Source organism: Sinocyclocheilus grahami, unplaced genomic scaffold (genome assembly GCF_001515645.1).
Source record: "Sinocyclocheilus grahami isolate Dianchi unplaced genomic scaffold, SAMN03320097.WGS_v1.1 scaffold159.1, whole genome shotgun sequence".
NCBI classification, from domain to species: domain Eukaryota; kingdom Metazoa; phylum Chordata; class Actinopteri; order Cypriniformes; family Cyprinidae; genus Sinocyclocheilus; species Sinocyclocheilus grahami.
This window is the reverse complement of record NW_015505338.1, coordinates 73,643-85,680: the sequence shown is the minus strand read 5'-3', so window position 1 is coordinate 85,680 and position 12,038 is coordinate 73,643. Positions and strand designations below refer to the sequence as shown.

At 32.3% G+C, this 12,038-nt stretch overlaps 1 protein-coding gene across 1 annotated transcript in view; it reads right to left on the bottom strand.

Moving 5' to 3' along the window:
• The window catches only part of rnf123 (ring finger protein 123), a 156,912-nt gene that overhangs the window by 121,708 nt on the left and 23,166 nt on the right, over positions 1-12,038 (bottom strand). Inside the window, exon 22 of the mRNA XM_016282404.1 lies at positions 6,295-6,440. Within this exon, the coding sequence (XP_016137890.1) occupies positions 6,295-6,440 (146 nt within the window). The remainder of the gene's footprint in view (positions 1-6,294; positions 6,441-12,038) is intronic.

The following is a 12,038-nucleotide window of genomic DNA, read 5'->3' as shown; positions in this document are numbered from 1 at the left end:
GTTCATTAGCGCCCCTTGTGGCAATCGCGAGAATGCACATAGTTGTATTGGATTATGAACTGCATTTCTTTTTCTGAAATTGAGCTTTTGTAGCTAGAATCTTGTGTGTTTATGTTTCTTTCAGTGCTATTTTAGAAATATTTTTATACTATTGTAGTATTTATTAATGTTTTGAATTCGCTTTTATATTTTAAATGTTTATTTTAATGTTAGTAATTTTAGTAACATTAGTATTAGAGATTCCTATTTCTGCAAGCAAGCAAGCAAATAAATAAACATCACCTCTTTAAAACGGATTCATCTTTGATTTATCGCAAGAACGCACATAGCTGTATTGGATTATGAACTGCATCTTTTTTTCTGAAATTGAGCTTGTGTAGCTAGAAGCATATGCGTTTATTTTTCTTTCAACGCTATTTTAGAAATATTTATATATTATTGTAGTATTTATTAACATTTTGAAATTTTTACTTTAATGTTACTAATTTTATGTTTGTCATTTTTGTTAGCTTTTTTTATTTTTCTATTTAGCTTTCATTCATTTTTTTTTAGTTTTAGCAACTTAAGTAGTTCAACTTCATTAAAATAATTATTTGTATTTGATTGTCTAGCTTGCATTTCTTTCCAGTTTTTCATTTAATTTTTAGATTTCTGTTTAATATTTATATTTTCCTTTTATTTCAGCTTTGTTTTTAATAGTTTCAGTTAGTTATTTTTTATTCTTTGTTCATGTAGTCACACTGTGCCAGGTTTTTGACTATAAGCGTGAAGTCTGGTCCATTTTGCAGCTTATTCTAGTCAAGAACTGGCCAGTTTAATAATAAAATGTCGTATGACTGATATGAAAATCAAATAAATCACAATCTTAAGTCATTGTGCTTAAATATCCCATTTACTGGATAACATCAGCCTCAGTCTGAATTCTTCAATAAATTCTTGACTAAAGATGTAATACCACAAACTTCACAAACGTTATCAAATCCAGCATCTAGATCTTCTGTTGTAAACCTGATTTTGTTGTTTAGAAAGCTGATAGACGTCAGTATGTGCTAAACTAGTGTTTCCCAACCGGGGTGCCGTCTGTCGAGAGCAGGGGTGCCGTGTAAAAAAATCATTTAAAAATGATTTAATGTTCTATAATGTGTCTAAAATGTTCAAAAAAGCATCTATTATATAATATCCATTTCTGATGTCGCCAATAGTTAGAGATGCGCCGAAATTCCGGCTGCCGAAAATTAGTTAACCGCTCAGGTTTCACTTTCACGTGGTGTGACGCTCTGCGTATTATCCCGCTCTATGCGTGTGCGCTCCGCTCAGTCGCTCCACTCATATACTGTTCAGGCGAATCGGAACAGCAAAGTCTACTCAAAAATCGAGCCGACAGGAAACATCTATGTAGTACAGTATTGCTTCTGTCTGCAATAGCCCTACTGTGTTGTAACAAGGTGTGGTATATGAGCAACTCTGGTAACTCTGCTCTCTCATTCATTGATCTGCTAACCGTTATATTATGCTCACATGTTCTGATAATAATAGCTTTCTAGGACTAAACATTATTTGGACAATTGGTAAAAAAACGATCTCTTAATAGCCCTACTGTTAGACCTGAAAAAACTAAAAAGCAATTCATTTCATTTGTAGGCCTGTTGTTATTTTTTACTTGTGCTATCATTATTCATTTCTTTATTTGTTCTTATTTTATTACTGACTGCTTACTTGTCATTTTTTATTCAATTCAAAGTTTGAAATCAAGCCATCTCGTGCTACTGCAACAAAATTACCCCACTGTAAAATTAAAAATACACTGAGTGAGCAAAAATGTGTTAGATCATTTAAGTTATAATGGTAATTAAACAATGTTTACATATGAATAAAAGCCTACTTGAAAATCTGTCATGTAAATTGGTCTCTTCATTAGAAATTAGCCTACTATGCCACTATTTTTTTGCCACTATGGACAAAAAAATTAATAATATTAAAAATATGACTATATATTCTGCAGTTCTTCCCTGCTGTACCGAATATCGATACTTTTCAAAGTATCATATCGAATTTAGAAATTCAAATATTGAAACAAAATTAATTTTGTAGGGTGCTACAAATGTGTTAAAATTTCCAAAGGGTGCCGCACCTAAAAAAAGGTTAAGAAACACTGTGCTAAACAATAGCACTCCTTGTGGCAATGCTGAGAATGCAACATGCGTTTGTGTTATGAATTGAGCTTGAAGATTTTAAGTTCACTGAATTGTAGAATATGTTTCGCACTTTGGATGAAGAAAATAAATCAGTATGCAGTTCATTTCTATTTGAGAAACCGATGTAGGCTGTTCCCAAAATACGAGTATTGGATTATATTGCGATTATGGTCATGCAGTTCTCTCAAACTCAGAGGAAATTTAAAAAAATACATTACAGCTTGATGAAATGATGAGGTGTGGTGGTGACACTTCACGCTGTGGCTGAATTCTTCTGCATATAAATAATAAAGACAAGTCTCCTGACGCCACTGCGCCAAGCCAGTTAACAAAGCCTTTATGAAGTCCACGTAAGTCAAATCAGACGGTTTTGCTTGATGGACTACAGCAGATTTCTCATCAGGATCCAACAGCGCTGGAGAGAAATCACAGCGTGAACTGAGCCACTTTCAATTCACTTCCAAAGCCACGGTTCGTCATCGAAAGATCACATCAATATCAACAATTGCTTCCTCTTACCATGCCATCCATTTCAATGTTAATTAAATTTGACTTGTAGAGGACTTTTCACAACTGGATATTGTTCTAAAAGAGAAACAAAGAAAAGTGTCTCACAAACCCCACTGGTGCAGTGATTCGCATCAGCAGCGGCATTGAGAAACCTTGGGATTAAGTGCTTCTAAAAACTGCAATGCTTTTTTTGCATCTTGCTGCTGCAGCCTAGCAGTTAAAGATTTTGGCTGGTGACCATAAGGTTGCAGGTTCAAATCCCACAAGGGGTGAGAATGATACTTAACCTGAGGTTACTCCTGGGACACTGACCATGCAAATCGCTTTGGGTGGAAAATATTTGCTAAATGACTAATTAACAGGGTCAAGAATGAACACTCGGACAAGGGCCAGATGAGAAAAAATCTTAGTTTTGACAAAGAAATAAATTGGTGTTACTCACCAGTTGACTGGTAGCATGTTTATGAACTGAAACATTATGCATTATTAAATTGTAAAAATAACAGTCAGACCCTCAATGTTGTGTGTGAGATTAAAATTATGTGAATTAAAGCATATACTAAAAATGCAACAATGTGTTACAATTCACTCATGTGTGGAAATGAATTACCTAGGAGTCATTGTATTTCTCCAGAACTGCATGTGACAATATATAGGTATAATATACAGTACTATACATTAAATATAAATGTATAATGTTTTTTCATGCTTTGCGGTTTTTTTATGCTTTGTTCTATTTTTATTCTTTGTTCTGTTCTGTTTAGTTTTTTTATGCTTTGTTCCATTTCATTTTGGGTTTTTTTCATCTATTTTGTTTGTTTGTTTGATTTTGCTTTGTTCTGTTTATGTCTCATTCTTTTTTATTCTTTGCTTTGTTTTGTTATGTATTTATTTATTGCTTTTTATGCTTTGGTTTGGTTTTCATTAATTTTATTTGCTCAGTTCCATCTTTTGGGTTTTTTTCATCTATTTTGTTTGTTTGTTTGTTTTTGCTTTGTTCTGTTTATGTCTCATTCTTTTTTATTCTTTGCTTTGTTTTGTTATATTTATTTATTTATTGCTTTTTATGCTTTGGTTTGGTTTTCATTAATTTTATTTGCTCAGTTCCATTTAGTTTTTTGTTTGTTTGTTTGGTTTTGTGTGAGTGTGTTTTGCTCTTTTTAACGACTTATTATTTTGAAATCTTCATGTTTAGTTATCAAATGTATTTGAATGTTTAGCTATCAAAGGTATTTGATAACGAAAATACTTAGTTAAGCATAATCATGATTTTCTAAGTTCTTTGATTTTATTTTGGTTGTGTGTGTGACTTTTGATTTTTTTTTTTTTTTAATGACTGATTATTTTGAAATGTTTAAGCAAAACCAATATTTATGACTGAAAAATTCACCCACCATCTCCAGGAATTAGACCGTTACATTGAGCTGGAATGCTACTGTTTTCGTTTCTCAATGACACTGTTATCCTTTCCTCTAATAGATTATTTTCATCATGCGGGATGTTGTAATACCATTAATACAGAGCCAAGACGATGAATCGTTTCCATAGTTACGTAACACTTTTCTTTTGATGAATGACAGCTTGTTTGATAAATTACTCACAGCTCACAATCTGACAGTCAGTTCTCAGCCATTTCAATAATGCATTTGATTGGCTCTTCACAATCATTTTCTAAAACAAAAGTGCCAGCAGGATTAATTAAAACCTTATGAATAAAACAAAGGACTCCAGATGACGATGTTTAAGGAAAAGTTCACCTAAAAACGAAAAATCGTGTCATCATTTACAGTACTCTCAGTGGAGAGATTGAGACATACAATAAAATGAGATGTCAAGCTCCAAAAAAAATGATTTAAAAAGCACCATAAATGCAGCCAGTGCATATGACTCATGCACTATTTTTCCAAGTCTTCAGAAGTTATACTATAGGTTTATGTGAAAAAAATACAATATTTTAGTCATTTTTCACAGGAAATCTTTCCTCTGCAATAACACTCGAATCCCACTGTGAATAATACATGGCTGCTTTTGAATGGCCGTCAATGGAGAAAGACGTTCTTCTGGACCAGCCAAAACTTGATCAGAACAAGAGGAGATGATGACAGGACTTTCATTTTTGGATGAGCTAAACTGCAACAGAAAGCAAAAAAAGACTAGATATGCATAGGAATCAATGAGAGGCAGAGAAAAAGCAATAATCTCTTTACTACAGAGAGCAATCACTCTCCGTGATTGAAATCCCTTTTCTTCAAGCGTAAGGACACACACGGGGAGACAAAGGTTGATGTGCTGCAGAACTCTGCCGAGCGAAGCACTCTACAAAGAGCATAAATTATATAGACTTCACGACCATTGAGTGTGGCGTAGTTTTTCTGTTTGACTCCTTTCTCCTTGCTGTTGAGAGAGTGAAACATTAAAACGTCTGCTGGCAGGACAGAGTCTGTGTTTTACCCAGCAGTGACTCACTGTTGAAAGCAACGACACGGTGACAAACAGCGTTTATCAGTGGAGTGGGTCAGTCGAGATGAGCTGGCACACGAGACCCTCTCTAAATCAAAGAGGAGCTTTTTTAGCAAAATCCATGCAAGTGAACTTGAAGAGCAAAATGAAGAATGAGGACTTTTTTATATATAATTATTTTATACTTGACTTTATTATAATATATACATTAAATTGTTTATTTAAATTTGCAATTATTTAATTTACATATTAAATTGGGTACAGCTAACAAAATACAATATAACATTGTATACTAAAATAAAATGAAGATAATACTGTAAAAGTACATTTTACTGAAATTTTGGCCAGAAAATAACACTTCAAAACGCTTGAAAATGTTATATTCTTATATATTGCATTAACAAATATAATACACACACGCACACATATATGTATATAAGTACAAAAGTAGTGGAAACGTTATCATGAAAAATTAGTATTTATTTTATTGCGTATTATTATTATTTTTTTCATTTTATTTATTTATTTATTTTTTGGCCAAAACACGATTTATAGGTGTAATATTCATGACATTAAAATACATTTGTTTGACAAAAATGGTTTTGTTTTGAACAACAAGTTATTTTAAAATATTTGTCAGATAACTACTATACACTGATTATTTTTGCTTTTATATCTGCTTCACGACACAATATTAATAAACAACAGCAATTAAAATGTACTATATATTATATAAATTAATTAACAAATTAATCAATTAATTAATTGAGTTAGATCAAAAAAAAGCCAGAGTTAGATCAAAAAAAATTCTAAAATAATGTAATAATCTTATATATTGCATTAATAAATACCTTTTTTTAATTTTTTATTATGAGGTGAAACATAACCTAAGCATTTTTAGATTTTTTTTTTCCTTTGCCCAAGTGAGTTTTGCCCAATTAGGACATATGTATTGCATTAAGAAGTGCACTATATAATGAAGCAATTTCTCAACCCTAGACCTCAAATACAGGTTTTCACCTTCAGACGCGACTGATGTGTGATGCTCTCAAACCCTTTCGAATGTCATGAAGCCAGAGCATTGGTCAGACCCCAGGCCTGTGTCCCGCAGGTCTCTCAAGAGCCGTACCTTGCCGAGCTGCTGATGAACGCTCAGATTGTACATCATCACAACCCCGTCCAGAATCTCCAGCAGCGACTTCTCTGTGATTGGCTGGTCCGGCTCTTCAAACGGTCGCCCCAGCAACAGCCCATCGTTACCATGGCTTCCCTCGACTTGAGACGGCAGAGGGGGAGAAAGAAAAGAGGTTAAAACTGCGTCATATTCCCCTTGAGTTCAGTTGTTTCTTTTTTGAGATGCTCATTTCTAAGCTAATTGGTTTCCATGTGAATTCCCGTGAAGCTGTGGATTGAGATTGACATGTACTGCAAACATGCTTTTTGAATCAGTATTTAAGTCATGTTGTCCTGTAAAAAATATCAAAACATCCTTAAAACAACATATATTTGCTTAAGATATTAAGATATATTACTGGAGATATTTATTTATATTATCTGAATATATCTTGAATTAAATAAAATCGCATACATTGCTTTGAAAACAAATCGTATTAAATTTACATAAGTAAAACTATTGTTTGCATGAAATATATCTTTAGACTTAATATATCTTTAAGTTGTTTATTTACACCATTTATGGCACAAAAATTCAGTCAATTTTGAACAAGGGAAAAAAAAACGATTTGCCAATAGCATAAGAAACAAACTTGATTCAAGAAGTCGTTCTCTAAAAGTCTCCATATCTTGAATTTAGTTTCATATAAATTGAGAATTAATAAACCGCGAAGCGAAACGTTATTTTATATCTATAATATTGCTTTCATATGATATGCATTTTCTCCCTTGTTTAAAAGAAAAAATGTTTTTTGTTAATTTTATGCTTAAAATAAAATTTACTAAATGGGTAAGACGACTACGGGCTCTCTGAAAAGTCTCAATATCTACGTTTTGCTTCCAAATAATTTATTAAGGTTTGTTTTCAGATAATATGTACAGTATATTTAGATATTTTACTGGGAACAAACGGGGGGCAAAAATATTAAGAATAACAAAATTACTTAATAAAAAATTAATATATACTTGTCATAGCACTTACATATTACTGCTCTTTTGTCGCTTTGGATAAAAGTGTCTGCTAAATGACTAAATGTAAATGTAAAAGGTAAACATATAAATAATAATACACTTTGAAACCTTGAGACCTTGAAATGGTCTTAAGAACTCAATTTTGCTTCAAGTAAATTAATTAATTTGTTTTCATTAAAAAAAAACAATATTTAGCAAAAAAAATTAAAAATACTTAATTATTAAAATTTGTTTTCAGAGAAAATTGATATTTACATATTTTCACTGGGAGACTAGACAAAAAAAATAATAATATTTTTCAGGTGTTGGGAATCTGCTAAATAAATAAATAAATAAGCAATCAATAAATAACAAACCATTAAAGGGTTACTCCACCCTAAAATGAAAATGTTGTCATTAAATCACTTACCCTCAAGTCGTTCCAAACCCGTAAAAGCTTCATTCGTCTTCGGAACACAATTTAAGATATTTTGGATGAAAACCGGGAGGCTTGTGACTGTCACATTGCCTGCTAAGTAAATTACACTGTCAAGGTCCAGAAAAGTATGATAGACATCGTTAGAATAGTCCATCTGCCATCAGTGGTTCAACCGTAACGTTATGAAGCGATTAGTATATGCAGATTGATCTATTGTTATTGTGAGGTGAAAGTTAAGTGCTGAAGTGACCCTTTGCCCTGTGTGCTTATAGTAAGTCTAAAGAGGATCTCTGTGTTTGGCTAGTTTTAAACACAATTTTAGGGGGAAAAAATAACCCAAAACTGCACCAAAAGAAGTCACTTGTTAAACTGACCTAATGTATCCAAGAGTGAATATAGGCACTATTTTTATCACTATCCTATTTTATCATTTATTGAATGTTCACCACTTTGAGCAGATTTTACAAAATAAAAAATTTTTATTATTTTATATTTTAATTTATTTTATATTATATATAAAACATATATAATGATCTATTAAATGTCTAGAACAGTATATGCACATTGATCTATTGTTATTGTGAGGTGAAAGTTAAGTGCTGAAGTGACCCTTTGCCCTGTGTGCTTATAGTAAGTCTAAAGAGGATCTCTGTGTTTGGCTAGTTTTAAACACAATTTTAGGGGAAAAAAATAACCCAAAACTGCACCAAAAGAAGTCACTTGTTAACTGACCTAATGTATCCAAGAGTGAATATAGGCACTATTTTTATCACTATCCTATTTTATCATTTATTGAATGTTCACCACTTTGAGCAGATTTTACAAAATAAAAAAAATGTATTATTTTATATTTTAATTTATTTTATATTATATATAAAACATATATAATGATCTATTAAATGTCTAGAATAAAAATGATTTATTATATAATATAATTAGAATTAACTTTAAAATTATTTATTTTTCAATTTTTTTAACTTATTGGATGTTCACCCCTTTGAGCACATTTTACTAAAAAAATTTATTAATTCTTTATTTTATATGACATAGAATCAACTAAATTGAATTTAACTTTAATATAAATTATTATTGCATTTCAAGTAATTGTAACATGTATTTTATAGTATTTCATCATTTAAAAATAACATTCATTTTGTATTTTATATCATTTATTTTAATTATTTATATAATATATGTACATTATATAATGTTATTTTAGTAAATGTTACGTAATATAAACAATAATTACAATTTAAAATAATAATTCATAATTTCTTTTAAAAAGATAATTCTATTCATTTCTTTGTATTATCTCTTTTATTGCAATGTCTATTAAGTATGCTAGACCTACGTTTCACTGCTTGTTGTATATTTATATAACTTGTATGTGACAAACAAATATCTTAAATCTTGAAATCAAATCTTGAATTTTATATCTTTATACATAATATTTTGTTTCCCTAGGGTTAACTGAGCTACAGCAAATAAGGCGAACATGATTATACAATTATCGAGATCACTAAACAATCAATCTAATCATTTATTGTATGACATCTCAAACGAAATCATAATTTAAGACCAAGTAGATGATGAAGTCTGACAGAGTGGATGACCTGAGAGATATGGTTTCATTAATTTGGTGTCAGACTGATTTAGCGTCTTCATTACACCTGTGGGAATGACCTCTGGCCGTCTGTCAATTGACGTTGATACATCTCAGACTCCGTAAACATCAAAAGTGTCACGTCTATAAATCTGACAGATATTGCACCGCCAAAACTGGGAACAGAAAGTACACCAGCCAGTCACAGACGACGTTAATAAGAGTCACTTGAGCACTTAGTCACGATTCTCCATAAGCAACCTGGCAAGTGTGCCAAAATCAGCCGGTGAGGGAAATAAACTGGCTCTGGTCCGAGTACAGCTGCCACTTGAAAGCTACAGGATTAGCCATGTAATGACCTTGATGAAGCCATTAGATGCAGTCATTATGGAGAAAAGTTCAGAGAAAGAGCACCACCGTTTTGCCTCAAATTGATGCTGGTTTGTGAAGGCTGGGGTTAAAAGTTGAAAGAGCTTTATTGTAGTTCAATAAAAATCTACTGGAGAAATGTCAAATTGGCCAATGGGATTTTTTACTATTATTATGATCATCATTTTAAAGCTGACAGAAATTACTTTTAAACTTGACCTAAATCAATACTACGCAATAAATAAGCGCAACCATTAAACAGACAAGAGATGGTGATATTGACGAAAGTAAATGTCGATGGTAAAAGTAAAGGTGTTCTGGGTTGTTGCTACTTTTGGTCCACTTACACGTGACTATAATAGTCTGGATTCTAGATACGGCTCAGGTACTTCTTTCAGTGTTTTACACGACACCATTTCAACTAAAACCGGTAAATGTTTTATGCATTTTGGCCATTCATTTTGCATTTTGGGGGGCCTAAAAACACAAACTTTTGAAATCATGTTTCAAAGTGCAAGTATTTGAAAACGATACCGTTATCGTCTCTGTGTAAATTACACAATCGCAAATTTGTGAAAACAGTGACGTCATGAGCATGTGTATTATGTAGGTCTGCGCCTAGGGACATAATGTTTCTTTACCTAGTAACATTGCCATCTACTGGCCTGGCATGAATAATGGCATTTTTAGCTGTTTTTGCAGATCCGTGTGAATGGGGATTGTTGTGACTACGTTAGTCTCTACACAAAACTTTTCAAAAACACAAAGGAAAAGCTCTTCCGTTTTTAGTACATCACTGTCGTGTAAACTAGGGCTGGGTTTCGACACCAATTTCACAATTCGAATCAATTTTGATTCGCAAGCTTGTGATTTGATTGCAATTTCAATTCAATATCAATTTTCGATATATCAGGTACAGCATATGGTACATTTTCTCAAGGGAAAAAAAAAATCTATCAACTAATGCTGTAAAATATACATGAGAGTCAGTTGGTACTACATTACTGTAATATTGAAGGTTAAAATTAACTGATTTGTACACAAAGATTTAAATTACATTTAATTAAGTTTTTATAATAATGAAGTTACAATAATACATTTAGAATTACATCATTGTGTTTCTACTCCAAATCGTTTTTTGATATCTAAATATTTGAATGGTGGCTGTCATAAAAACTTGATGGATTTATTCAAACAAATTAAATATTGAAGAACAGTACAAATTATAATGAATATGTCATACGGTTCATATTTTTTGAAAAATGCTCTTCCGTAGTGTTTTTTTTTTTTCTTGCTGAATAATGGGTTTTTAGTCACCAAATTAGTTTTATATATTTTTTCTGGGGTAAATCTGACATTACATGATATTGTTTACAAGATTTTATATTGACATCTTTGTGCGGTTGAAACACTGATTGAGCAATTACACGAGACAGGATGCAGATCTCGGTAAGTGTTCTGTTTCTTTTAACATACAGTACCTTCGGACGTTCATTCATGTTTATTTCATGCTAAATTGGTTATTAAAGCGGACGCGATGATCAGTTCATGTGTGCTTTGCGCTGGCGCTTCTCTTGAACTGAGATGCTACAGCAATCTGTCACTCCACATTAAACAGCACCAAAATAGGATTTATTGTTTGAATACTGTAATAAATTTGGACAGAATTTGAAATATGAGACCTTGTTTAATATCAAAAGTAACAAAGCACAACGTTTTTTGCGATTTATTGTATAGGAGGTGCGTTACAATGTTCCGTTTGTTACCTGAAAACAGGTTAATCTAGATTAATAAATTCTTTGGATTTAAGAATCAATATAAATTTCGTAAAAATGAGAATCGATTAAAATTGAGAAATCTATTTTTTTTACCCAGCCTTAGTGTAACCATACCCTAAAGCCCAAAGTATACAACGAGTGTATCCCATTCTTCACTCATCTTTTCCGTCTTGTTTTACTCTCGGATGGCTTTGATTGTTTCCTCAAAGCCCTAAAAGAGTTCAATCAGGCGCCAGCGGGAGAAGACGACGTCCCTGCAGAATCAGCGGGGAAACCATGCAGAAACAGGAACAATGTAATTACCAGCTTTTAATCAAACAAGGCCAAAGAACGGGAACGCCGGTGGAAGATGGGTGTTTTAGGAGACAAAAGAAATGGAGATGGAGTGAGAATTAATGAAATTCAAACTTGGGTATAGCAGAGTTGTGACACATGACAAGACATGCCTCACCTCTCTCTGTTAATGGAAACAAGCTGTGGTCGAATTGAAAAAAATGAAAATTCAGGGGGGATGTGTGGTCAAGTTCGGGGGGGGGGGGGGGGGGGGGTTGGGTTTAAAA